Below are 27,990 nucleotides of genomic sequence, written 5' to 3' on the forward strand. Positions count from 1 at the left end.
TGTTGAAGTTGTACATGACATTGGTACGGCCACACTTGGAATACTGTGTGCAGTTCTGGTCACCCTATTATAGAAAGGATATTATTAAACTGGAAAGAGTGCAGAAAAGATTTACTAGGATGTTGCCGGGACTTGATGGTTTGAGTTATAAGGAGAGGCTGGATAGACTGGGACTTTTTTCTCTGGAGCGTAGGAGGCTTAGGGGTGAACTTATAGAGGTCTATAAAATAATGAGGGGCATAGATAAGGTAGATAGTCAACATCTTTTCCCAAAGGTAGGGGAGTCTAAAACTAGAGGGCATAGGTTTAAGGTGAGAGGGAAGAGATTCAGAAGGGCCCAGAGGGGCAATTTCTTCACTCAGAGGGTAGTGAGTGTCTGGAATGGGCTGCCAGAGGTAGTAGTAGAGGCGGGTACAATTGTGTCTTTTAAAAAGCATTTAGATAGTTACATGGGTAAGATGGGTATAGAGGGTTATGGGCCAAGTGCGGGCAACTGGGACTAGCTTAATGGTAAAAACTGGGTGGCATGGACTGGTTGGGCAGAAGGGCCTGTTTCCATGCTGTAAACTTCTATGATTTAAGGCGGTGAAATCGCACGATTATCGCCCTGGGTGGTTCTCCCGCTTTTGGTCTTCTCGCCGGGATCCGATGTGCCCACTCCAACTCCAAGGGGCCCGCAGGGGCCTCCGCACCCATCAGTGAGCTCAGCATCGTACTTGCATAAGCTCCACAGTCCGCTCCTTCCACTCCCTCAGGGAGACCCAGTATCCGAAGGTTCTTCCTTCGCGCTCCGTTTTCTAGGGCCTCGATCCTTTCAATGCACTTTTTATGAAGTGCCTCGTGCGTCTGTGTTTTGACCGCCAGGCCCAGGATCTCGTCCTCATTATCCGTCACCTTCTGCTCCACCACGCGGAGCTCTGTCTCCTGGGTCTTTTGTGTCTCCTTGAGCCCCTCAATTGCCTGCAGCATCGGGGTCAGCACCTCCCTCTTTAGTAGCTCCACACACCGTCTCAAAAATTCGTCTTGCTCGGGCCCCCATGTCGCCTGAGCTTTCTCCGCCGCCATCTTGTGTTTCTCCCTTTCTGTCCCTTTGGTCGACGATTCCTCGCGCTGCAGCTGCCGCCGCCGGTATTTTCCTCCTTCGTTGGGGGGGGACTCCCTTCTCACTCACCCCACACCGGGTTGCGTCGCCTAAAAATTTCCCGTTGGGGCTCTTAAAAGAGCCCGAAGGTCCGTCGGAGCTGGAGCCGCCAAAACGTGCGGCTAGCAAGGCATCACCGCAACCGGAAGTCCACCCGTGGGGACTTACCCGCCCAGACAAAGCCCAAAATGATTTTATTAATCCTCTTAAAAAAGGACCGCGGGATGAAAATTTGGAGGCAGTGGAATACAAATAAAAATCTCGGTTTGACCGTCTGCACCCTCCCAGCCAGCGACAGCGGTAGCGCATCCCATCTCCGAAAATTGTCCCGGTTGGTCAAGCAGATGAGGGGCAAGTTCAGCTTGTTTAACCGGCCCCAGTCGCGTGCCACTTGTATCCCATGCTACCTAAAACTGTCCCCCACTAATATAAACGGTAGCTCCCCCAGCCGACCCTCATGACCTCTTGCCTGGACTGCAAACATCTCGCTCTTTGTCATGTTCAGTTTATATCCCGAAAACTGGCCAAATTCCCCCAAAGTCACCATGATCTCACCCATCCCTGCCCCTGGATCTGCTACATAGGTCGTCCGCGTACAGCGAGACCCTATGTTACCCCCCCCCCCGAACCAGCCCCTTGAAGCTCTCAGAGCAACTGCCAGCGGCTTTATAGCGAACGCAAACAGCAGTGGGGAGAGGGGGCATCCCTGTCTTGTCCCCCGGTGCAGTCTAAAATAGTCCGAGGCCATCCTATTCGTCCTTACACTAGCCTTCGGGGCCTGGTACACAGCCTAACCAAGTCGATAAAGCCCCTACCAAACCTAAACAGTCCCAGCATCTCCCATAAATAGTCCCACTCCACCCGGTCGAACGCCTTTTCCGCATCCATTGCCACAACTATATCAACCTCCCTACTCTCCGGGGGCATTATAATCACGTTGAGCATCCTTATATTGGCCACCAACTGCCTGCCCTTGCCAAACCCGGTTTGATCCTCCATAATTACATCTGGCACACAATCTTCAATCCTGGAGGCCAAAACTTTGGCCAGCAACTTGGCATTCACGTTAGACTGGGAGATCGGCCAATATGACCCGCATAGTTCCAGATTCTTGTCCCGCTTAAATATTAACAAAACAGTGGCCTGTGACATCGTTGGGGGCAGCATCCCTCTATCCCTCGCCTCACTGAAAACCTTGACCAACAACGGCCCTAATATCCCCGAGAATTTCTTGTAAAATTCCACCGGATACCCATCCGGCCCCGGGGCCTTACCCGACTGCATTGCCTTCAAGCCCTCAGCTATTTCTTTGGCCCTGATCGGGGCCCCCAGCCCATCCACCAGCTTCCTGCCCATCCTTGGGAAGGTCAGTCCGTCCAAAGAGCGCCTCACCCCCTCGGGGCCCCGTGGGGGGTTCCGAGCGATAGAGTCTGCTGTAAAAGTCCCTGAACGCCCTGTTCAGCCCAGCCGAGTCCCTGACCAAACCTTCTCCCCATGTTCATAAAACACACCCCTCGCCTTTCTAAGCTGCTCCACTGCCTTGCCTGTGGACAACACCTCGAACTCAGCCTGCAGCCTCCGACGTTCCCTTAACAGCTCCACCCCCGGGGTCGCCGCATACCTCCTATCTATCTGTAGGATCTCCTCAACCAGTCGGTCCGTCTCTGCCCTATCCGTCCTGTCCCTCTGAGCCCGGATCGAAATCAGCTCCCCTCTCACCACTGCTTTCAGCGCCTCCCAGACCACCGCTGCTGAGTCTTCCACCGTGTCATTGACCTGCAGGTAGTACTGCATGCACTTCCTCACCCTCTCGCACAACGCCTCGTCCTCACACTCCTTATCCAAAAATCTGTGGAACTGGACCATCATCGCCCTTGGGGAGTCCCCCGGCCATGGCTTCCTCGCCATCGCCCTGTACGCCCTGTCCACCTCCAACGGCCGGGGAAAAGCCCCCTCCTCCAGAAGCTTCTGGAACATACAGCCACAAACGCACCAGCATCAGCCCCCTCAGCCCCTTCAGCGAGACCAACAATTCTTAAGTTCTGCCGGCGAGCTGTGTTCTCCAGATCCTCCACCTTCTCCAGCAGCCTCTTTTGCTAATCATTCAACATCCCCACCTCTAGTTCGACCACCGTTTGGTGCTCCTCCTGGTCCGCCAGGGCTTTCTCCAGCTTCTGAATCGTCCGATCCTGGGCATCCAGCCTGCGCTCCAGCCGCTCGATCGACTCCTTTATCAGGTCAAGACAGTCCTGTTTCTGTCTGGCAAAGCCCTCCTGGATGACCTGCATCAGCTCCTCCGTCGATGGCTGGGCCGTCGCAGCAGGGGTCCGAACATCAGCCATGTTGTCTTCAGCTGCCACCTCCACCCAGCCCTTGCTTATCCTTTTATTTCATCCTTTTCGGTCCCTTGGGGTTCTCCGTTCCATGTACCACTGTGTGGATCCAGAGCCTAATAGTCTGCGCCTTCAAAGCGAAAACTCAAAACCACGAAAAAGTCTGGGAAAAAGGTCCAAAGGTCCGGCCAGAGCGGGAAGTTGTTGGCCTGAACACTTTTGAGGCTTCTAGTCTTCAACACAGCAGTAACATGTAAGCGGGTCAACAGCGCTGTTTGCGAAATATTACTGTGTGCAAAACTGCTGTTATATTTAACTATATAAACAGTAACTGGACTTCCAAAAACAAAATTACTTTATGATTTTGAGAGATGTGATGCGATTCTATATAATTATGAATTCTTAGCAGACAGTTTGTCGTTTGCCTTCCGATTTTCCCAATTTTGTTCCAGTAATATGTAAGAGCACGTTTTCTTTGTTAGATGAGGGTTGTAATGAGAAAATGAATTGTCCTGAGAAATCACTGTTTGAGGTGAAACTCTGTTGTATGCATGTTTGGCCTTGCTTTAACCCATTGTTGAGAGCACAGCTGTAATCCCACGGTTCCTGTTGGTGTTCACAAACGTACACAAACTGCTTCTACAGATATACCACACAAAAAAGGGAAACTGTAATTTATTTAAATGCATAAACCATAAATTGTGTGTAAAACAATGTTCTACAAATCTTTGGCATTAATTCAGAAATGCTTGTTTATAACTGCTAATGCTTTGTATGTGTGTTTTGACATTGTCAAAATGACAAGATTTGAATGATCGCTTTGTAATTTATTAGACACCAATTAGCATAAGCCAAATATTGCTAAGTGGAAAATAGGAAATGTTCATTTGTTTAAAATTTAAATTCTCACTTTGCTTTCTATCAAAATCTTTCAGTTTAGTTCAGTGATGTTTTAGTTCAGAATTGCAATATTAAATTCTCTTCCTCCTGAAAATCATTATGCAGTTGTTACATAATTACTTTATGCACTTGCTCCTGAGAGTGCAATTTTGAGAGATGGGTTAACCATGTTTATTTTAAATGGGTTCACACCTCTTAGAAAGGAATTTAATCGAATAGAATCACTACAATGCAGAAGGAGGCCATTCAGCCCATCGGGTCTGCACCAACCCTCTGAAAGGGTACCCTATCCAGGGTCAGGCCTCTACTCTTATCCCCTTAACCCAGTAATGCCACCTAACTTAACGTCTGACCTTTTGGACACTAAAGGGGCAATTGATAATGGCCAATACACCTAACCTGCACATCTTTGGACTGTGGGAGGAAACCGGAGCACCCGGAGGAAACCCCACGCAGGCACTGGGAGAAAGTGCAAACTCCATACAGACAGTCACCCGAGGCAGTAATTGAACCCGGGTCCCTGAAGCTGTGAGGCAGCAGTGCTAACTGTGCCACCGCGCCGCCCATTGCGCATGTTATGTGTTGGACCGATAACACTGTCAGGAACAATTTCTACCCCATTGATTTTTAATCTCGCCTTCAATTGTAAGATTTATTTTCTATCTATCTCTCGCCAATTCATTCTATTTAGCTACTTTTTTTTGCGCATTTGTTTTGCATGTTTGATTGCCCAGAGCATTGAATCAACCAATATAGCATAGCACTGGCATCATGTATAGAACAAAGTCTTACAACACCAGGTTAAAGTCCAACAGGTTTGTTTCGATGTCACTAGCTTTCGGAGCGCTGCTCCTTCCTCAGGTGAATGAAGAGGTATGTTCCAGAAACACATATATAGACAAAATTCAAAGATGCCAAACAATGCTTGGAATGCGAGCATTAGCAGGTGATTAAATCGTTACAGATCCAGAGATGGGGTAACCCCAGGTTAAAGAGGTGTAAAGAGGAACATCATGTATAGAGTGGCTGGACTCCCAAAAGGAAATGGTGGACTCAATGGATTTTTACAAAAATCTGACAGCTTTTACTATTGTTGAATTCTGTTTCACAACTTTGCATGATGGGATGACCTCTGGCTTGCTGGTTACAAACTATAACCACAAAACTACTATACCCACCAATAGCTGCCTTGTGATCTGTTTTCCATTCTCCTTTTCTCCCTCCCCGAAATAAATACTTTAGAGAACCAGCAAAATCGATGCAAGTTGAACAAGTTCAACTGGTGCAAATCTTTACTGACCTGATGTGAAACCTCCCTATTTTTGATCTGATGGATATACTTACCTTCTTGTCATCATCATATAACTTTAACTGAACTATTCTGCTTGTTGTACACCAAACTCAAATCATATGGGACTTTGCCTGAAATAGGAAGGATGTGTGTATCACCCGAACTGTGGGGTGCAAACAATGACTGGACCAGCCACAGACTGCACCCAACTATGAGCTTTCATCAGGCACCCACATAGAAAATCCGCAAATCCAGGTTTAACAACCACATTTTCCAGGATATTAATAACAAGAGAACAATTCCAGATGCAACTTTGTTCCTGACATGCTCTCTCAGGCTCCAGTAATTCCAGTGTTAAAGGGCTTTGGGACAAGATCAAATATGTGACCCAAGATCCATGCACCCAGATCATCGAGTTTGAATCTCCCTGGCACCATACGCGTTCGATTAGAATGGTAAAGAAATAGGCAAAATTCTCAATCAGAAACGTAAAGCCTTCATTATTTGTCAATATTCCCTTGTATCACATCAGAAACACGAAAGATATTTGCAACTCAAATCTGAAACTTAGAGACTGATGCCTATCATCAAGAATATACGATGGGTAAAAAAGGCCAACAAAATCCAATGCTATGCAGACCAGCATGACGTACGGGGCTTCTTCCAGACCACCAAGGCCATCTACGGACCAAAAACAAATAGTCCCTCCCCCCTCCGAGCTGAAGGTGCCAATATTCTTAAAGATGATTCATTTATATCAGACTGTTGAAAGGAGCACGACTTAAATCTTTAGAATTGGGAGTCAACTGTATCAGACAAAAAAACAACTCTCCCTCTGCAGCTTGAGGTTTCAAATTTGGATATGCTGTAATCACTGGCTGAGATTCAAAAGGCTGCCCAACGAAAGAAGGCGAGCAGGTCATGTGGTCAGGGCAATATTGGCACAGAGTTCTATAAAGCTAATAGTCAGGAACACGCTCTCAGACCTTCGTCATAAAATCTAGTGAGAAGAGGTACTACCTCCCAATTTAGAATAGAATCCTGAATGGCCTCCTGCATTGTAGTGATTCTATTTGGCCCATTGACTGCTAAATCCAATTGAGTAGCACAGTAGTTAGCACTGTTGCTTTACAGCTCCAGGGTTCCAGGTCCGATTCCCAGCTTGGGTCACTGTCTGTGCGGAGTGTGCACTTTCTCCCCGTGTCTGCATGGGTTTCCTCCGGGTGCTCCGGTTTCCTCCCACAGTCCAAAGATGTGCAGGTTAGGTGGATTGGCCATGCTAAATTGCCCTCGGCTGTCAAAAAAGGTTGGGTGGGGTTACGGGGATAGGGTGGAGGCTAAGTAGGGTGCTCTTTGCAAGGGCCGGTGCAGACCCGATGGGCCGAATGGCCTCCTTCCGTACTGTAAAATTGTATGTATAACCCCACTTAGGGGCAATTTAGCATAGCCAATCCACCTAACCTGCACACCTTTGGATTGTGGGAGAAAATCGGAGCACCCAGAGGAAGAATGTGTGAACTCCCCACAGTCACCCAAGGTCTGATTCGAACCCGGGTCTTTGGCCCTGTGAGACAGCAGTGCTAACATCTCTTGCCATCGTGCCACCCCCTTCTGCAATGCCATTGTTGTTTCACATTTCAAGAAGTGATAAGTCCATTTGTGGGAACTGTTTATTTACTGAAGTTCAGCAGCTGATTCGCCTAGCGCTCAAATGGCTACAAAGATTAATAAAGAAACGCACAGAAAGTCATATAACGTCGCCTGGGATGATCGAAGCGCACAGGGAGTCGTATAACCTCGCCTTGGATGATAGCAACAATGTCAATTGGGTCATTTTAAAATACGATGGACACCACCATGTTCCTGATTCACAAGGCATAGATTACAAGGACTTTCAACACTGATGCACAAATATCCCGTAGTCCACTGTGGGGGAATTCTCGTACAAATTCTCCTGAACTGCCTCCTACCTGTCAGCAAAGAACATTCTTCCAGAGACCCAATGTAGTTTTCAGCCATTAGGGGGATCATTTTCTGGAACATCAGAAAGAACTCTACATGACCTTTGTTGATCTGTCAAAGACCGTTGACTCCATTAGCAACAAAGCGCTTTGCAAAATCCTCCAGAGACTTGGGTGTCCAGTAAAAATGTTATTCTCCTGAGTCCCCAGATTGCAACTGGCTTTAGCAGTGGATTGGTGACGGGCCTTTCATATCTGGATGGGTGTCCAGCAACACTATGATTCCACCAACTCTTTTCACGATCCACCTCAACCTCGTCATGGAACCCATTCGTGACGAGCTTGCATAAAAGTTATGATTTAAGTTTTAACTCAATGGGGAAAGCATCGAAGAGGCGATCCAGCACAGAATGAACTGTCTTGATGGTAGAGAGCTCCATAAGACAAAGGCTTTAGTTTGCGACACTGTTGCCACCACTCTTTTTATATTGTAGTGAGACTTGGATCACCTGCCAAAGGCACCTCTGGACACGGGAGAGTTTTCAGCAGTCTAGTCTCTGCAAGATACTCATCAAGTGGGAAGACTGGCAAACAAACACCAGCATCTTCAGCAAAGCCCATTCCTCCAGCATGGTCACCATGATCATGCAAAATTAGTTCCGCTGGTCAAGATACTGCAGCCCATGGCAAATCGTCTGAAGCAGATTCTCTTCTCAACTTCAGATGGCACCTGAGTGTGAGGAAGGCAGAGAAAATACTGTAAGGATACTCCACTGTAAAGGGGATGAATTGTCATCGATGCATGGGAGAAACTTCCTGCCAACTGTGCCACCTGTTGGTGCCTCTAATGAGCTGCAAGTGGGAAACTAGCTACATAAAACTGCTACAGAGGAGAGAGAACAGGAACCTGGCTTGAGGAAACCCCCCTTTTTTCTTTCAGGACAATTTTTGTCCTCTCCATAGAAGACCTGTGGCTCCAAAATTGGCTTGGTAAATCACCTGAGGACTCAAATCATGAAGTCTGCCAGAAGTCACATTTGTTTTTAGGGATTGACGGCAACCATTCCTTTGCCAACTGGTCCTTCATTCACCACAAAAAAAAAATATTTGCAGCATATGGCCCAAATTCCTCCCCTGTCCATGAACTGCAGTACAACAGATAATCCTCCGCATTGGCTTTTTGTATCCCACCAAGTGCTTCAGAGCCAATGCCATAAAACAGAGTTTTGCGCCATACAAAGTCCAACCATAAAAGACAAATGAATGCTTGAAGCTATAGCAGACAGAACACAAGAATAACAGCTTGTATTTATTTTGAGTGTGTTTAACATAATAGAATGTTCAAAAGTACTTTGCAGGTGGTTAACAAAATTTGACCGAGAGGCACAAAAGAATATATTAGGGCTGATGATCCAAAGCTTGGTCAAACAGGAAGATTTTATCCAGGAAAGAGAGAGAAAAATGCAGTAGTCCAGAGGTCAGGACCTAGCACCTGAAGGTTTGGGAACAAATATTAAATTTGGGGTTGATCCAAAGGTCAGAATTGGAGGAGCACTGATATCACGGAAGTTTGGAGGGCTGGAGGAGATTAGAGATGGGGAGGTTCAAGGTCATGGAGAGCTGATGAAATAGGTGAGGGGACTAGAAATGATCAGAAAAGGGACTGCGTGGAACAGAGTAAAAAAAGAGCAGCAGTAAAACACATATATATTTTAAAAGTTTATTTTGGTAGTGGAGGCAATACTTGAGTTTTGAGTCAATTACAATTGCAGTTACTCAACATGCTTGGATTGATGACGTGAAAACTGCTCTATATTCTTGTGTGAAATCCCACAGAATTCCCTATCTATTTGTACATCAGCGTGAAGTATTTTCTACAGGAATGCAATTTCTTTACAGTACCCATTTAAATTTCCTTGATTTATAAAATTATTTCAAGAAGATTTTTCAGCCATTCAAGTCATCTATCGTGAGCTGAAAAGTATGTCTGGGCTTATGGTATAAATAATTGTGTGATATAGTGAGATGGGCCCCAGGGCTCTGAATGTTTAAACAGATGGCTGCAGTTGTAAGCTTCATAATGGGAGAAATAGACCCAGTTATTAAGGATATTCGGTTGACACAACCTATGGTTTCATCACAGAATTATGCTACATTAATTTTGAAACTTTTTTGCCAGTACAAAATATTTTCATGTGCTTATCAAAAATTTAATAGTATTTAATGCGTAATGAAACTTGATAATTGTATTGTTTATCTTGGCTATTCATTGCTATTAATTGTAAACCAATGTCCTCCGGGTGCTCCAGTTTCCTCCCACCAAAAGAGGTGCAGGTTAGGTGGAGTTGTGGTTACAGAGATCGGGTGGGGAAGTGGGTGCTCTTTTGGAGGTTGGTGTAGACCCGCTGGGTCGAATGGCTTTCTGCACTGTAGGGATTGTATGATTCTAATATCCATGTATTAGAAGCACTATCAACTCCCTCTCAAAGGTAACATGCAAGCAATTTAAGAAATTTGTTGAAGTTTGCCCTTTTTCTTATTGACTTTTACCCCCTGCCCACCCTGTGCAAGTTCTATTTGATCTTCTATTGTGGAAAGGAGTAAGAAATTCTAACCTGCAACTATTACTTTTTTTTTGTTTCTGCCTAACTCATTGTACAAAATTGCCAGCAGCCATGGCTGGCAGGAGATGTTTCTTTCATTTCTGTCTCCTGGTTTAGTGTACCCCCAGATTTATTTCCAAAGAAGAAATTAGTTAAGCTTATTTTAGGTGCATGTAGCTCAAATCCGATTTCATGTGCACGTGTTCTTTCTTATCACTGCTGTCTGGCAGCACCTTTTGGTAATCGAGCCTTCAACTGTCTTGCCTACATAATCAAGAAGCTGTGCTTAATCCCTTAAACTCTGCTACTTGGTTATGGGTCAGCTTGGCTTTGTTGGTAGCAAAATTGACTCTGGTTATGAATTCCATAGGTCCGATCCTGCCCTCCCCTTCCATATCTGGAAGCAGCAGTTGCTCCAGCAGGGTGTACCTCAGCAACCTGGGGAACTCTTTCCAAACTTTCCAGGCCATTCGGCCCAGCGAAGTCCCTTACCTGCAGGTACCTAAACTCACTCTCTCTCAGGAGCTCAATCCTCTCCTTCAATTCATCGATACTGGCAAACCCTTCTTCCAGATACAAATCCCTCACCTTAACCAACTCCACTTCCTATACATGCCACTTATCCAAAGCCTCATTAACCTCCCCAACAGATGTGGTGCCAGGTAGTCACAAACTCCTTATAAAATTCCGCCGGGTAGTCATCGGGCCCCGGGACCTTCCCAGACTTCATACCCCTTATATTATCTCCCTCAGCCCCAGGGGCTCCTCTAGCGCCTGCCTCTTCTCTTCCTCCAGCTGTGGAGACTCCAGTTCATCTAAGAACCGTCCCATGTCCTCCTTTTCACCCCCCAGGTTAGTCCTGTACAGCCCTTGTAATAATCCCTAAAAGCCTTGTTTATCTTCCCCGATTCCGACACCATATCCCCTGCCCCAGTCCGTAACTTCAATATTTACCTGGACACGGCCTTCCTCCGTAGCTGATGCGCTAACATTTGACTCGCCTTCTCTCCATATTCATACTGCACCCCTCTTGCCCTACGCAGCTGTCTTACCACCCTCCCCATTGTCAACCTATCGAATTACCTTTGTAATTTTTTCCTCCTCGCCAATCCCTCCGTAGTGGGCACCCTCGAGTGCTCTCTCTCGACCCCCACTATCTCATTCATTAGTCATTCATATTCCTCCCTCCTTTTCTTATCCATATGAGCCTTGACCGAGATAATCTCCCCTCGGACCACCGCTTTTAGAGCTTCCCAAATAATGGCCGCCGACACCTCCCCGTTTTCGGTCAAATCTACATAATCTTTAATCACAACCCAAACTTTGTCACAAAACCCCCTATCTACCAACGACCGCAAATCGAGCCTCCACCCTGGCCTCTGCTCCCGTGCTGATCTAAGCCGAATCGGCAGCCAATGGGATGCGTGGTTTGAGATTACGACCCCCGCGTACACTGCCCCCTCCACCCCAATCAAAATCTCCCAGCTCATCACAAAAAGTCAATTCTGGAATATACCCTGTACACATGCGGGAAAAGAAGGAATACTCCCTTCTCCCTGGGTTCTTTAAAACATTTTTTTTTTAATTTTAGTGTACCCAATTATTTTTTCCCAATTAAGGGGCAATTTAGTGTGGCCAATCCACCTCACCTGCACATCTTTGGGCTGTGGGGGTGAAACGCACACAGACACGGGGAGAATTTGCAAACTCCACACAGATGGTGACTTGGGGCCGGGATCGAACTCTGGTCCTCAGCGCCTTAGGCAGCAGTGCTAACCATTATGCCACCATGCCACCCCTCTCTGGGTTCTTGATGCGCCACGGATCCTCCATACCCATCTTTTCCATAAATCCACATAGCTCCTTTGCCATTCGTATCCTACCAATTGACCTGGGGCTCGATCTATCTAGCCCCAGCTCCAGGACACAATTAAAATCTCCTCCCATAATCAACTGGTGTGTGGCCAATCCGGGATTGCTGCCAGCAACACCCTCATAAAACCTACAGCATCTCAATTCGGTGCATGCACATTCATCAACCCCACCGGCGTCCCCTCTAATACCCCACTCACATTCACATATCTCCCACCCAGGTCCCTCACTTCCTTCGCGCTCACAAACCCCGTTTTCTTACTCATCAAAATTGCCACTCCCCACGACTTTGAATCAAAACCCGAGTGGAAAACCTAACCCACCCATCCTTTCCTTGGCCTAACCTGGTCCTTCAATAATAATAATCGTTATTGTCACAAGTAGGCTTACATTAGCACTGCAATGAAGTTACTGTGAAAAGCCTTCAGTCGCCACATTCCGGCGCCTGTTCGGTACATGGAGGGAGAATTCAGAATGTCCAAATTACCTAACAGCACATCTTTCGGGACTTGGAGGTAGGAAACCGGACCACCCAGAGGAAACCCACGCAGACACTGGGAGAAGGTGCAGATTCCGCACAGACAGTGATCCAAGCCAGAGCTGTGAAGCAACAGAGCTAACCACTGCTACTGTGCCGCCCACGGTAGCACAGTGCGTCCGCAGCTGAGGTTTGTTTCCTAAAGAAAGCCCACCTCTGGTTTCAAGCGCCTAATGTGCGCAAAGACCCAAGATGTTTTGAGCGGTCCATTGAACCCTGGCAGGCCACCACTTGCGGCCTTCTCCTCCACCTCACTTCAGTTCACCCGCACAGCGCCAGAGCCCCAGGTTCGATTACCGGCATGGGTCCCTGTCTGTGCGGAGTCTGCACGTTCTCCCCATGTCTGCATGGGTTTCCTCTGGGTGCTCCAGTTTCCTCCCACAAGTCCCGAAAGATGTGCTGGTAGGTAATTTGGACATTCCGAATTCTCCCTCCATGTACCCGAACAGGTGCCGGAATGTGGCGACTAGGGGCTTTTCACAGTAACTTCATTGCAGTGTTCATTACCTGCCAGCATAGCAACTCCTGCCCAAAGGATTCTACCACTGACCCTCCAACCTTCCCTCGCAGTCACCTCTCTGCTCTGTGAAAAGGCTCACAGAAAAAAGAAACACAGCCCCAGGCAGCAGATAGGGGGAATGGAGACAGCCGTCCCCTTACAAACGTTTCACCCCTGCTATCCTTTGACAATCCGACATTTTAAAAAAAGAAGAAAAACCCGTCTACATCGGAGGAAAAGGAACCCCCCACTCCCTCCAACCCCCACTCTACACGTATTCCAATTATTTTCAAGTGCCAGCACCTCAGTCTCCCAGATTTGTTCAGTTCAGGTTTCCCCCAGTTTATGCTCCTTGATAAAAGTCATTGGCCGCTTCTGGCGTCTCAAAATCGTATTCCCGGCCTTCATACGTCACCCAAAGCTTTGCCGAGTAGAGCACCCCAAACCTGATCTGTCGCTGATATAGCACCACCTTGGCTTTGTTGAACCCCGCACAACGTTTTTGCCAGCTCAGCTCCAATACCTGATGTATTCGGACCTTGTACCCTTCCAATTCATAGTTGCGTTTCTGCCTGGCCCACTGCAGAATCTTCTCTTTCCCCACCAACCTATAGAGCCTCATGATCACTGCACGTGGCGGCTCCCCTGCTCTAGGCTTTTGATTCCGAGACCTGTGCTTTCTGTCCACTTCAGGGCCCTTATCCAACACCCCCTCCGCCACCAGCCCCACCAGCATCCTCGAACCGTACCTCGTGGCACTCGCACCGTTCATTCCTTCAGACAAGCCCACCACCTGCAGATTCTGCCTTCTCAATCTATTTCCCTGCTCCTCCACCATTGCCATCAAAGTCTTGCAGAGGTTCCTAAGAGCCCCACCTCCGCCTCCAATGCCACTACCCGATTGCTGTGGCCCAGCATCACCCTCTCAATCTCTTGGATCTGCGACCTCTGTGCCTCTAAACATTTCTCCACCCTCTCCATCAAGCCCTTCAGGAGCCTCACAGCCCCTTCGATGGCCTTCGAGCGATCCTCCTGAATCTTCTTCCTCTGCTGGTGGAACTCTTCCTTTATGAAGGCCATCAATTGTTTTATCTGGGGCTTTACAACTTGCACTAGCTCTTCCCCCCTCCACCAGCCTTCCATTGGCTGCTGCGCGACAGGTCTCTTCCAATTCCTTGGCCAGGTCTATCACCTTCTACTGGGTTTGGTAACCAGCAGACAAACTACTGGGGAGAACCTCTCCAACCTCAGGTACACTTTTCTGCCAAGGTTGCACCTAATTTCAAGTAAAAAGAGCTCTTTCCAGGAACTGCCCTGTGTGCGACCACTTACGCCCTGGCCGCCACCGGAAGTCCTTTTCTGTCCTTTTAATTACTTAGCTGATGTGTGATGCTTGTTCTTGGGGTATGCTCCAGGCTGGCATTTGTTAAATGACCTACAAAAGTGGTAGTACTCCCAAGATGGTGTCAGGAAGCAAATTCCTGGATTGTGACCTCGTGAACATGGTCAAATGGGTGTTATGAGCAAGTCGGGATGATTTGTGGAGGCGATGTGCATTTGTATCATTGCTGCTTGTTTCTATCTCTGTATTTGAGGTAACAGGACTTGGGCCTGCTGTAGATGTAAGATTTTGAATTGCTACAGTACATCCTGAAGATAAAGCCGTCCACTACTGGTATACGTTAATATAGAGCCCAATGTCTGGGTTGCCGGCGAAACAGGCTGCTTGGCTGTGGATGTTGTGAGCTTCTTGATTGCAGTTGATGCCTCTGTAACCATCCAATAGAATGTTGAGCATTCCTCACATTCATAGAATTTACAGTGCAGAAGGAGGCCATTCGGCCCATCGAGTCCGCACCAGCCCTTGGGAAGAGCACCCCACCCAAGTCCACATTCTGGGATGCGGGATAATAGATACAGATAGTGAAAATGATTACATTAAGTTACTTGACTAGCCTGTAGAAAAACTGTTTGATTAAACTGAGCACCAATCCATAGGTATTCGTGAGGAGGATTGTTTCAGTTGGCTTGCACTTGACGGGTCCATCTGATGGGTTAACTTGTTTTGCAGCAATTGTTTTGCGACTCAGTGGTTGCTGGACCACTTCAGACGCATTAAGCATCAAGCAGTTATTGTGGGATTAACCTCTTGACTAGTTTAATGCTGAGCTTGTGAGCTGTGGGGTATATGTTGTATCCCAGTAACTGCTCTTCATGTTGGAAATTGGTTGTTCAGTTTCATTTGAGTAACAATGGACATAGTTCAGCGTTTGGATTTAGGATTAAGCACACATAGGGAATCTTTCCCAGTTTAGTATATTGGATAAATCCCGGCAGGAACATTGTTTCCTACCAGTCCATATATAGCTTTACTGTATGCCTAATTTTCATTTTTAGGAGTAGAACTTTAAGTCACATTGCAGAGGCCAGTGAGTTAATAGGAATGTGTTGCTAACAAGAGTCGTTGTTGAGAAATTGATTAATTCACTGTATAATCAAATGAAAAAGCTCTGGCTTCATAGAATTTACAGTGCAGAAGGAGGCCATTCAGCTCATCGAGTTTGCACTGGCCCTTGGAAAGAGCACCCTACTTAAGCCCACGCGTCCAACCTATCCCCATAACCCAGTAACACCACCTAACCTTTTGGACACTAAGGGGCAATTTAGCATGGCCAATCCATCTAACCTGCACATCTTTTGGTTTGGCACGGTGGGCTAAACAGCTGGCTTGTAATGCAGAACAAGGCAGCAGTGCGGGTTCAATTCCCTTACCGGCCTCCCCGAACAGGCGCCGGAATGTGGTGACTAGGGGCTTTTCACAGTAACTTAATTGAAGCCTACTTGTGACAATAAGTGATTATTATGTTTTTACTGTGGGAGGAAACCGGAGCACCCGGAGGAAACACATGCAGACACGGGGAGAACATGCAAACTCCACACAGTCACCCGAGACTGGAATTGAACACGGGTCCCTGGAGCTGTGAGGCAGCAGTGCTAACCACTTTGCCGCCGTGCCACTTTGAATAGTTTTAGATGGTCTCGGCTTTATAAACATGATTAGGACATAAAATGGAAACATCCATTTTGAAATTGAAGGCTCAAATATTGAAACAAAACAATGTTACCATAATGCTTGTTGTAGGTATAGAAATGGTCTTGACTACATACTGTTTGTTGCACACCTAATAAAAGTTCAGCTTTTCAGGGACTTCATTATTGAAATCCCGTGATAGTTTGTCAACTACTAGATGGTTTTGTTGTCTTATGTAAGTAGTTATTGAAGACTAGTACTGTAACATTTGTTTATAACGCATGCTCAACAGCCTGTACACTGGTGCTTCATATCCCCTTAAAAACAAGCCATAGTCTATGGAGTTTTTGAATTTCTGTTTCTGTTGAAATTAATTGAGTTGGGTGTCATAAATGACCAATGAACTGTCTTGTCACCTAATAAAAATGTTCGGACTTGAATTATCATGTTACATTTTGGATTAAATTTTGAATTGTTTGCTGATGCCATGTCGTAGGCTTAATGTCAATCCATAAGTTAGTTTCACAGTTGTCATGTTTTAAATTGGGTGCAGCAGAACATATTTTCAGCATATTTGTGTGAGAAGTGATGAATTAAATGAAATAACTCCTCTGAAATGAATTCTGGTTCTGTTCCCTGTGAGGAATGTCTGTATACATGGATGTTCATTGGCGATGTGAGGTCCCTCAGTAAGTGAAAAAATATGGTCAGAATCTGATGTCAACCACACAATGCCACAAAACCTCCTTCACCTCAGATCATTCCTTCTCATCAGTTTGATCATCCTTATCATCTCTTAAGTCAAAACACCAATCCAATTCATGGGCACTTCAGTGGATATTGCCTCCCCTTTACTAGATTTAAGAGTGTTCCATCTTCTGGAGGAAGATGGAAACCTCGGCTGGTTTCCAACCTGTTGCACCTGATAAAGGATAATCTAATAACTGATAAAACATTGTTTTCTGTCATTGCAGTGTTTACGGTAGGTTTGGCATTACATAACCCAAAACTGTATTCTGATCAATATAATTTAATTTTCCTCAATCACCAGCAATGTTACTGGAATCAGAACAATGCTTTGCATAGCAGTTTTAGAGGTCTGAATATAGTTTTAGGTGCAATGATAGATACATCAAAAGCTAATTCTCCCAACAATATGCAGCAGAATAATGTTGAGTGCTAAATGATTTTTACGGTATAAAAGAAGTCCGGCAAATTCATTTTCAGCAAATCCGTTGTGTGATTTTATCAGCAGGCAATTTTATGTCATTAACAGTGGTGGAAACATTTTAGGAAAATATTTTTAAGCCCTAACTGTAGTAAAATAATTCAAGATGGGTAGAAGCCATGTACTGTACTTGTGCTATTTATGAAGGAACAATTATGAAATGCTTCAATCCTCAAAATTTCAGGCTGACATATGAAGCAAAATAATGGTGTTTCGTGGAAATCGCAAAACAAAATTTCAAAATTGGCTTGATTCTAAAAATCCCAGTTTATTTAATTTCCTTTTATTGGCATTTTGTACAGTTTTAAAAATGATGAGGAAATCCAGTTGGAGCAGAATATGTGCCAGTGTACCAATCTGAACATTATATGAGGTATTTGCATAAAATGTGCTTTTTAATCCATTTTATGTAGTGGAACTTCTCCCTTGGCATGTCTGAATGCTATGCTCCACACTAATTCTCGTGCAGATGATGGAATGTTTTACAGACTTCCAGGGCGGATGGGTCTTTATACGCTGAAGGTAAGAACTATTATACCATTTTGTTGCTGCCACTCTTGGAATTTCCAAGTTTCTATTTGCGAGCAGATCAGCTGGTTACCATGGATCTTGTGTCCCACGTCAAAAAATAAATAAATAAAGGTATATCCAGTTGCAAATGTTCACAACTCTTCCAAATTAGGATTTAACTTGAAATATGGCAATAGAACAAAGAACCTCAATTCCCAGCACCAGATGCTTAAAATCAAAACTGGAGAAATCAATAAGTAATAAACAAACTCTGACTCGGTTACTGGGGCTTCAAGGGCTTACAGTGATTCTAGGGTCAGTTGTAGCCCACAGATTGCCGAATATACATACTTTCTTGGACAGAACGTGTTTATTTTTAAGAGGAAAAAAATCATCTTGTTTAATTTGAAAGTCTTAAAATTTCAATATTATTTAAAGGGAACTATTTCTGTAAGGGAGGCACTTTTAGAATGAGGTGTATACTTTTTTTTTGTTCCCCCCCCCCAAATACCCTGCTAGGCCCTCTCAACAGGAATATCTAGTGATAAGCTGCCCTGGGGCACTGATATTTTGCAAAATATTGCTAGTATCCTTTATATGTATATCAGGAATTTGTCCATTTAAGATGTCACTAAACGCAAGATAATATGAGGTCTGTATAATCCAACCTTGAAAGTTAAATACATGTTCATTAATTTTGATCATGTTATTTATTCTTTAGCAATGATTGTTTGGCCGGGAAATTAAATGATGTAGCTGCAAGAACTTTTCAAAAAGGGCTGTGTCCTCCAAGCACTTAATCCACACACTCATCTGGATACCTCTGTATCACATTACTGCATAACTGCAGAAAGCAGATATTTTGCAGTGTCTCTCCCTCTTCCCCTCCCCTCCCCCGGCCACATCGATCTTCAGGCTCTTTTGTTCCTGAAGAAAATTTAATTCAGGTTGACATTTTGAAAGACTCCATTCTGAGGCAGATATAGTGATTGCATGCACAATACTCACAATGCTCTTGCATTTTGCATCCAATATCCATACCTTTCTCTCTAATGGAAGCCATAAAGCGTTATAAAAGGTTAAAATAATTCCTAAGTCATTGGATATTTTCTGTACTTGGTCAAGTTTTATTAACTGCTATCTGTTAGCAAGCTTATGTTATATTGCTTTCGAGACATTGGTATGTTGCAGCTAAAGCCCATTTTAACAGAACTGATTGATACTGATTTAGATGGAAGAGCTTGTGCTTCAGTGCCAAATTATGGATTTTGAAACCTGGTTTAAAGAACCTGATTTGACTTGAGGGATATCGGTGTCTGTTTTTGCTGGTATAAGGGACAATGATCTAGGCAACAGTAGAATTACAATGCAAGTAGTTATTGCTTGTTAGATTTTTTAAAATTTTTAAGATAAAAAATTTCCTACGAAAGAGATCTGGATTTAGTACTGCAACTACCGTGATCTGCTGTATTTAAGGTCCTGGTGACAAAGGTGAATGACCAAGATACATTGCAACAAAATGGAAGGCAAGAGGTGATTAAGTGATTGCAGGCATTGATTTTAAAAGCATGAAATAAGGACATTTTGAAGGCAGTAAGTAATCCCAGAATTTAGGCTTACATCCGAGACATGAATGAGTTGGGTTGCACAACTGTCATGAATGTTGCTTTGAACACCAAGGAGGAAGGCTTTTGCAATGGGGTACTTGGAGCTTAGATCGAATGCTGGCAAAATTAGCGTCAGTAAAGAAAGAAAAGAATATGTGATGGAGAAGGATGTTGGAAGCCAGAAGTAAGAAAGGGGTCACTTATTAATGTAAAACTTTGTCTTTTTCCTGTTTAGTTTGGTGGGAATTGAGTTGATGGAAATATGTCCGGTGGTGGCCACGAAGTGAGTGGCGGCACAAATGGCGGCTCCCGTCCTGTCTGGAAACTCCTCTTTCGACCCTCCTGACCCGGTGAGAAGGAAAGGAAACGGAACCAAACCGGACAAAGAAACCCAAATCTGGGGCGGGATTCTCCGACCCCCCGCCGGGTCGGAGAATCGCCGGGGGCTGGCGTGAATCCCGCCCCCGCCGTTTGCTGAATTCTCCGGCACCGGATATTCGGCAGGGGTGGGAATCGCGCCGTGCCGGTTGGCACCCCCCCCCCCCCCCCCTCCCCCCCGCGATTCTCCGGCCCGTGATGGGCCGAAGTCTCGCTGCTGGAATGCCTGTCCTGCTGGCGAGAATCAAACCACCTCTCTTACCGGCGGGACAAGGCGGCGCGGGCGGGCTCCGGTGTCCTGGGAGGGGCGCGGGGCGATCTGGCCCCGGGGGGTGCCCCCACGGTGGCCTGGCCCGCGATCGGGGCCCACCGATCCGCGGGCGGGCCTGTGCCGTGGGGGCACTCTTTTCCTTCCACCTTCGCCATGGTCTCCACTATGGCGGAGGCGGAATAGACCCCCTCCACTGCGCATGCGCGGGGATGCCGTGAGCGGCCGCTGACGCTCCCGCGCATGCGCCGCACGGCAAAGTCAGTTTTGCGTCAGCTGTCGGGGCACCAAAGGCCTTTCCCGCCAGCTGGCGGGACGGAAATCAGTCCGGCGCGGGCCTAGCCCCTCAAGGTTAGGGCTCGGCCCCTCAAGATGCGGAGGATTCCGCACCTTTGGGGCGCCGTATTTGGCGCCGGTCGGTGGACATCGCGCCGATTGCAGAGAATCCCGCCCCTGAAATCTGAGGCAGACCAGACCCAGTGAGAATAGAGTAGAGGAGCGGGGCAAGGGAGAGCAACTTCAGGGTGAGGAACAGCAGCGTGGAGAGAGAGAGAGAGAGAGAGACAGATGGCTGGAAAAAATACCAAAGTTGGAGGAAATAGGCCAAGATATTGATATGCAAAGAGGTAAAGCTGACACCATCATGGTCATAACTGGTACTATTAGTTGCTAGAAATTTGAAACCGTATGCACGAAATAATCTCAAATTTGAAGACGACATATTTCAGTACATGGAGACCAAAACCCCAAGATTCAGTATTGCATTGAGAAGGCTGGAGACATTCAATCAATACAGAATGGAATTAATAACTGAATAATGGATTGGCTATCTATTAAGAAGAACATGCCAGAGATATAAAGGAGGAGCAGGAGGAAGACCTCTATTTGGGAGAATGCCTAATTTGAAAGAAAAACATTTAAAAGGATGAGTCATTGACTACAGTATAGAAATAGCTATGTGAAAAGAAATATAGGGTCACAATGTTCATAGTATTAATAATCTTCCTTAGTGTCACATGTAGGCTTACATTACCACTGCAATGAAGTTACTGTGAAAATCCCCTAGTCGCCACACCTGTTCGGGTACACTAAGGGAGAATTCAGAATGTCCAAATTTCTTAACAGCACGTCTTTCGGGACTTGAGAAGGAGACAGCACCCGGAAGAAACCCATGCAGACATGGGGAGAACGTGCAGACTCCACACAGACAGTGACCCAAGCCGGGAATCGAACCCAGGCCCGTAGCGTTGTGAAGCAACAGTGCTATCCACTGTGCTACCCTGTGCACAAAAGCAGGTGGCGGAAGTGGTGTTCCACAAGGATCACTGCTGTTCATAATTTGTTCACAATTTGGACTATGAATTCAAAAACACTTTCTAATTTTGTGGAGGACACCAAATTAGCTGGAGGTTATCAATACTGAGGGGGACTGCAGTAAGTTACAGGATGACAAAAATCATACAGAATGGCAAAATAATTGGCAAATTAAGTTCAACACTGATAATTGTGAGGTGGTAGGCGGGACATGGAAGGTGCAAGTCTAAGTGGGGTCAAGCAGTAAACGGATCTCACGCAAGTGAACAAAGCCGTAAAAAGTAGCTTTTTAGAAGGATGGAATTGAACAGTAGGGAAGTAATACTAGACCTGTATCGAACCTTGATTCAAGTACTACATGCAGTTCTGGTCGCAACATTATAAAAAGCATACAGAGGCATTGGAGAGGATGCAGAGAAGAAAGATTTACAAGGGTGATATCAGAAATACTTGGGTATACATCAAGAAAGGATTGACAAGCTGGGTGTCCTTTCTTGAAAGCGGAAGCCTATGTGGTGACCTGATTGTTATTTAAAATTGAAAGGCTTTGATAGAGTAGATTCAGAGAAACAGTTTCCTTTTCTAGAGAGCATAATAATGAAAGACCATCAATATAAGACAAGAAATCCGATAGGAAATTCGAAAGATACATCTTTACCCAAAGAGTGGTTGAAGCAAATAGTGTAGATACATTTAAGGAGAAGCTAAATGTTCATTTGAGGGAGAAAGGAATAGATGGACACAATGGTAGATTTAGGTGAGGAAAGATGGGAGGAGGCTCGAGTGCAGCATAAACACCAACATGGTCTGGTTGGGCTGAATGGTCTGTTTTTGTTGTGTATCTTATGTAATTACTTGGCAGCCAATCTAAGTGGGTTGGTAATGTCATGACCAATTGTTTGTGATAGAAGTTGATATTTGATTACAGAAACTAAAAGCATCTCTCTCTCCCCTCCCACCCCACCTCAGGTAGTTAATTTGGTTCTGATTTTTGAAATGGGACAGAACCAATCATTGTTTGTGTGTGTTAATTAATAGTATGATACACAAAGTCTTTATAGCACCTGACTAAAAGTTGAATGGGGATCTTGGAATGCATGCTGGTTCTCTCACTAAGATGCCATGTTCTGAGATCACTGTTATCAGATTGTGGGATATGACCGATCAGCATGGACTCTCCAATCTCATTTTGCTCCCCACATTGTAGAAATGTCTACTTGCTGAAAACCAAGTTTACATTGTTTTTCGTGGCGCAATGATTTTAAAAACTGCCCTTCACTTTATAGTAGCGGTGAGTTGTTCTGGAAAAGATATTTGCCACTTGTATCCTACTTCATATGTACTATGGCATTTTTGTGTTCTGAAAACCAATGGGACTAAATGCTGACAGGTCCCCTGCAGTTGACGGTCTGCATCCTTTGGGCCTTGAGGAAGTGGCCGTAGAGATGGATGCTTTGATTGTAATCTTTCAAAATTTCCTAGAGTTTGGAAAGGTATCAGTGGAATGGAAAACCATAAATGTATCACTATTCAAGGAAAGATATCAGTGGAATGGAGGGAGACCGACCGAAAGCAGGAAAGTATCGGCCAGTTAATCTAACACCTGTCCTTGAGAATTTACTAGAATCCATTGTTAAAGAGGCAGTAATGGGACATTTTAAAAATCTTAATGCAATCAGTCAGACTCAACATAGTGATGTAACAGGAAAATTATGTTTGAAAAATTTATTAGAGTATTTTGAGGGATGTAACAAGTAAGCTCGATAAAGGGAAACTAGACTTAGTGCCACATAAAATGGACAAGATGGAGAATTGGCTGCCGAGCAGGAAACCGTGAGTTGGGATGAATGGGTAATTTTCAAGTTGGAAAACTGAAACAAGTGGAGTGTTGCAGCAAGTAGTTGTCATTTATTGTGAGGGGGATGGGCTATAAAAGTTGAAAAGTCTGGTTATAGCTGTACAAGGCATTGGTGAAATCGCATCTGGAATGTTGGGTACAGATTTGGTCCCTTTCCTTGAGGAAGGATTTACTTGCATTGGAGGCATTTAAGGGCGGTTCACTAGGCTGATTCCTTGATGAAGAGTTATCTTATGAGGAAAGTTTGAGAAAGTTGGGTCTAGAAGAATGAGGGGTGATCTTAATGAAACATAAGATTTTGAGGGCACTTGACAGATGTTGAAAGAATGTGTGGGTTGGGTGGATTGGCCGTGTTAAATTACCCTTTGGTGTCCAGTGATGTGCAGGTTAGGTTATGGGGATTGGGCGGGGGAAATGGTCATGGGTAGGGTGCTCTTTCGGAGGCTCAGCCTAACTCGATGAGTCTAATGACCTCCTTCTGCAGTGTAGGGATTCTGTGAGCATATTAGCCTGGAAGGAACTAACTTGAAACTAGGAGTAGGCATAAATGGCTCATCTTCAGGGAGTAGGCATAAATGGCTCATCTTCAGGTTGGCCATGTGGAATGTCAGGGCTGGAGTTTCGACTCCAGAGTTTGCAAACTCTATCAATGACTTGGATGAAGGGACCAAATGTATGGTTGTAAATTTGCTGGTGACACAATGATGGATCGGAAAGTGGCTTTTAAAGAGGACATAAGAAATCTGCTATGATGGATCAGAAAGTAGCTTTTAAAGAGGACATAAGTCTGCAAAGGTATACAGATAGGTTAAGTGAAAGGTGAAGAAAATGACAGATGGTGTATTATTTGGGAAAATGTGAATTTGCCCACCTTGGCAAAAAGAATAGAAAATCAGTATATTATTTAAATGGAGGAAGATTGTACGACTCCTGAGGTATAGATGGATCTGGGTTTCCTGGTATTAGAATCACAAAAAGTTAGTATGTAGGTAAAACCATGATGAGGAAGGCAAATGGCATGTTATTTATTTGTTGTCATTTATCGCAAAAGTAGGGAAGCTTTGCTCCAGTTCTGCAGGGTTTCTACAGGGCATTGGCGAGGCCACATTTTGAGTACTGTGTATGATTTTGGTCTCTTTAAGAAAGGAGATAATTGTTTTAGAAGGCCGAGGTAGCTTCTTGAATAACAAGGAGAAGGTAGGAAAGTGGAGTTGAAGCCGCAATCTGATCGCCATGATCTTATTGAATGGCGGAGGGGCTGAATTACCTTCTTCTAGTTCGTATGTAGGTTTATAAACTTCACAGTTCAGCTATTCAACCTAAAAGACACTCGGTTATAATTCAGTCGTGTTCACAATATGTAACAACTGGTGTTTAAGAATTAAAAAACATTACTTGCAATAGTGAAAGCAGTATTTGGATTGCAAGGCATTGTTTAAAATTTAAGCTTTGCTGCAATAACTGACATCAAACGTCATCTTGCAAATTTCCTTTATCTGTCTTCTGTTCCCTGTATATTTTATTAATATGCATGAAATCCTGTTATTTAAGATAAAATGTGTAATGCATGATTTTGCATCCTGATCCTTTGCGTCTTTAATTTACAGTAAGATGGAAACTACTGTAAATATGAAAACCGTGTGCTGACTCTTGTATGCCAGTTATTGGGTAGGATTGGAATTGCTGGGGGTAATATTTCCAACTCTGATTTATTTGTTAATACTGTACAGGTAAAGTTCAAGTTGCTCTAGTCCCAGATGACCATAGGCTATTTTTTCATTTGAGGGGAGAGATGACTGGTGGTGATATAACCTGAGGATCATCACGCCTCATCACATCTCAGGCGAGGGGCAAGGTTGAGAATTGAGCCCGCACTGCTGGCCTGTCTTTGCATCAATCAGATGTCTATCCAAAGGAGCCAAACTAGCCCCCCACTGTAACACCAGAAGTCAAATGGCCCATTGGTTATAGTTCTGGACCAGTAATCTAAAGGTGACCACAAAAGGCTGCCATAGCAAGATTAACTTTGTTTATTGGATGTAACAGTTGCTCGCAAGGCCAGCGTTTTTTTACCCATCCCTAATTTCCTTTGAGAAGTACGGCTGCAGTTCACATGATGTCGGTTAATCCAGCATGCTGTTAGAAATTCTTAATTGAAAGGGCAGCACGGTGGTGCAGTGGTTAGCACTGCAGGCTCACGGCGTCGAGGTCCCAGGTTCGATCCCGACTCTGGATCACTGTCCGTGTGGGGTTTGCACATTCTCCCCGTGTTTGCGTGGGTTTCGCCCCCACAACCCAAAAGATGTGCAGTGTAGGTGGATTGGCCACGCTAAAATTGCTTCATAATTGGAAAAAAAATGAATTGGGTATTCTAAATTTATTTTAAAAAATAAATTCTTAATTGACTGTTCTGTAGTAATTTGTAGCAATTGAGTGGCTTGCCAGGCCTTTTCAGAGGGTAGCCAGGAGCCAACCGCATTCCTGAGAGTCTGGGCTTGCATTTAGGCTCGGTCAGGTAAGGATGGCATATTTCCTTTCCTGAGATTAATGAATCAGATGGGTTTTACCACAATCCAGTAGTTTCTCTCTGTCTTTGCCCCCAATCCCACTGCTGATTTATAATATATTTGTCAGCTTGCCTACATTAAGGCTGATGTTAACACTATATCAGCGAAATAGCAAGTACCATCTCGATCATCAATCAGTGGGGATAATGGAAATTCTACTTGGAAGTAATCCAAATTACATTGAGCCCCTGACCCACTCTGCAAAGCAAGCTGTTTCCAATAATTAAAAACTTTGAGACCACGAGCTAACATTAAGTTCTTGGTTGCACCATCAAAAATTGTGTTGGGAGTTAGTACAGTTTATATTCTAGACATATGTGGTTTAGTAAAACAATGTCTCAGTTTCATAACTTTTTAGTGACAGTATTTGATTTTGTTCATCTTGTTTGACATTGGGCTGGCGCAAGCTGCCATTTGTTGTCTGCGCCACCCCACTGCTCATGTTTTGTCAAATGATAACCTGTATGATGCAGGTCTTCCCTTGGAAAAGTCTGGATGGAATGATCAACTCTCCAGGATTGTTCAGAAGTCTCCAGGAATTAATCCTATTTGCTGAAAAGTGAGGGAATCTGTTGAAGAACTGGAGGCAGTGTAGACGTGAAGACCCTAAGCATGTACATATATTCCCCACCTGGGAAGTACTAGCTGACAGCAGGAAAATGGTGCCATCACCTGTCAGCATGCACTATCATCATGGTGATCAGCGTGTATTGCAGCTTGGCAAAAACAGATGGAATGCAACAACCCACAATGACATCTAGCAACAACCTCACACGGTACTTGTGACAGAATCTGCTCCTCTCTTTGGCCATCAGCAAAAGTGCACCATGTAAAGTTACCCTATTTGATTTGCTGCATATCCATCCATAGAAGGATATCGCCACCGATGACTGAGGCATTGCAGAGACCAGCTGTGAGGCTGATAGCTAACATAAAAATCTCAAGTTATGAGGAAAGACTGGAGAAATTTGGCATTTTTGTCTGGAAAAGCGATGCTAAAGTAATATAAAATCTAAATTTATACCTGTACGACTTCCTGCGGTTGGAGAAGATAAAGTGAGAGTTATGGGGCTTTGCAGGGGGGTTTGAGAAAAAGGTGGGGGGTGTTTGTGACCGTGTTTGAGGAGCTATTTGTCGCAGGAGGGGGAGGGGAAAAATCTGTACAGACTGTATAGTTGATTGCAGGGAAGTACTTTCCCGGGGTGTTTATTTGCTGTAACCTGTTTTGATACATGTTTGTAATAAAATACATTTTTTTAAAAACTCTAAATTTATAGTTTCCTTGACTACTGGGAAGTTTTTCATACAAAGAATAATCATGTACAATTGCCTTACAAATAGAGTTGTGTAAATGCAAGCACTGGAATTGTTTTTGCTGCTGCAATAACTGTGCCGGGTCTTGCTGCAATATCCTGGATGAATAATCTAAGATGGGGTTTCTTATCTCTAACTATCGATTGATCTTGTGGTTGTTAGATTAATTTAGAAAAGCAACAGATTTTAGTTTTTCCAGTGTAGCAAAACATCGTCATGATATTTTCAGATGCACTGCAGCCAGTGTACCTTTCTATGACTGAATAGATTTGGTGCAAGAATTTAGAAGGTGTGAATTATGTCCAATTGTGATTATCATTGGAGTTTAGTGCCATTTAGTATTGGAAGTTTTACTTTTGGAACTGTAAGCTGGCACTTGCTTCTGCTTTGCTCCCTTTTATCATTCAGCTAGGCGTGTTCCTGCTTTGTAGCGCAACTCACTCGCTCATTATTGTGTTGTTCTCATTCAGCCTCTTGATTTTGATTGTGAGTTGCCTGGTTGTCGAAATCTTAAATGTTAACGCAAACAGGCCATTTGGTCTATCTGGTCTGAGCCAATGTTTTTCTTTGTAGGGCACCCAGTTTTATCCCACTCCCATGCATATCATTCTATTTTGTCATTTATTTTCAAGAAAGTATCCCAATTTATGATATGGGCTCTAATTCAGTAGTTCCTGTATCAGGATTTTTTCCCCCTGTTCTTGTCTCATCCCACTCTCCATTCTCTTTTTAATATAAAAACAGTTTATATAACTTTTCAGCATCTTGACGACCAAC

The 27,990-nt window shown here is 44.7% G+C and overlaps 1 protein-coding gene across 4 annotated transcripts in view; it reads left to right on the forward strand.

The window, feature by feature from the left end:
* The window catches only part of asxl1 (ASXL transcriptional regulator 1), a 156,938-nt gene that overhangs the window by 60,651 nt on the left and 68,297 nt on the right, over positions 1–27,990 (forward strand). For 2 of the 4 annotated variants that reach the window (XM_072514978.1, XM_072514975.1), the window contains one exon: positions 17,811–17,919. The exons of the other annotated variants lie outside the window; for them this stretch is intronic. In XM_072514978.1, coding sequence (XP_072371079.1) covers positions 17,811–17,919 — 109 coding nt within the window. The remainder of the gene's footprint in view (positions 1–17,810; positions 17,920–27,990) is intronic. 4 annotated transcript variants of the gene reach the window in all.

Source organism: Scyliorhinus torazame, chromosome 8 (assembly GCF_047496885.1).
Source record: "Scyliorhinus torazame isolate Kashiwa2021f chromosome 8, sScyTor2.1, whole genome shotgun sequence".
Taxonomy (NCBI): Eukaryota; Metazoa; Chordata; class Chondrichthyes; order Carcharhiniformes; family Scyliorhinidae; genus Scyliorhinus; species Scyliorhinus torazame.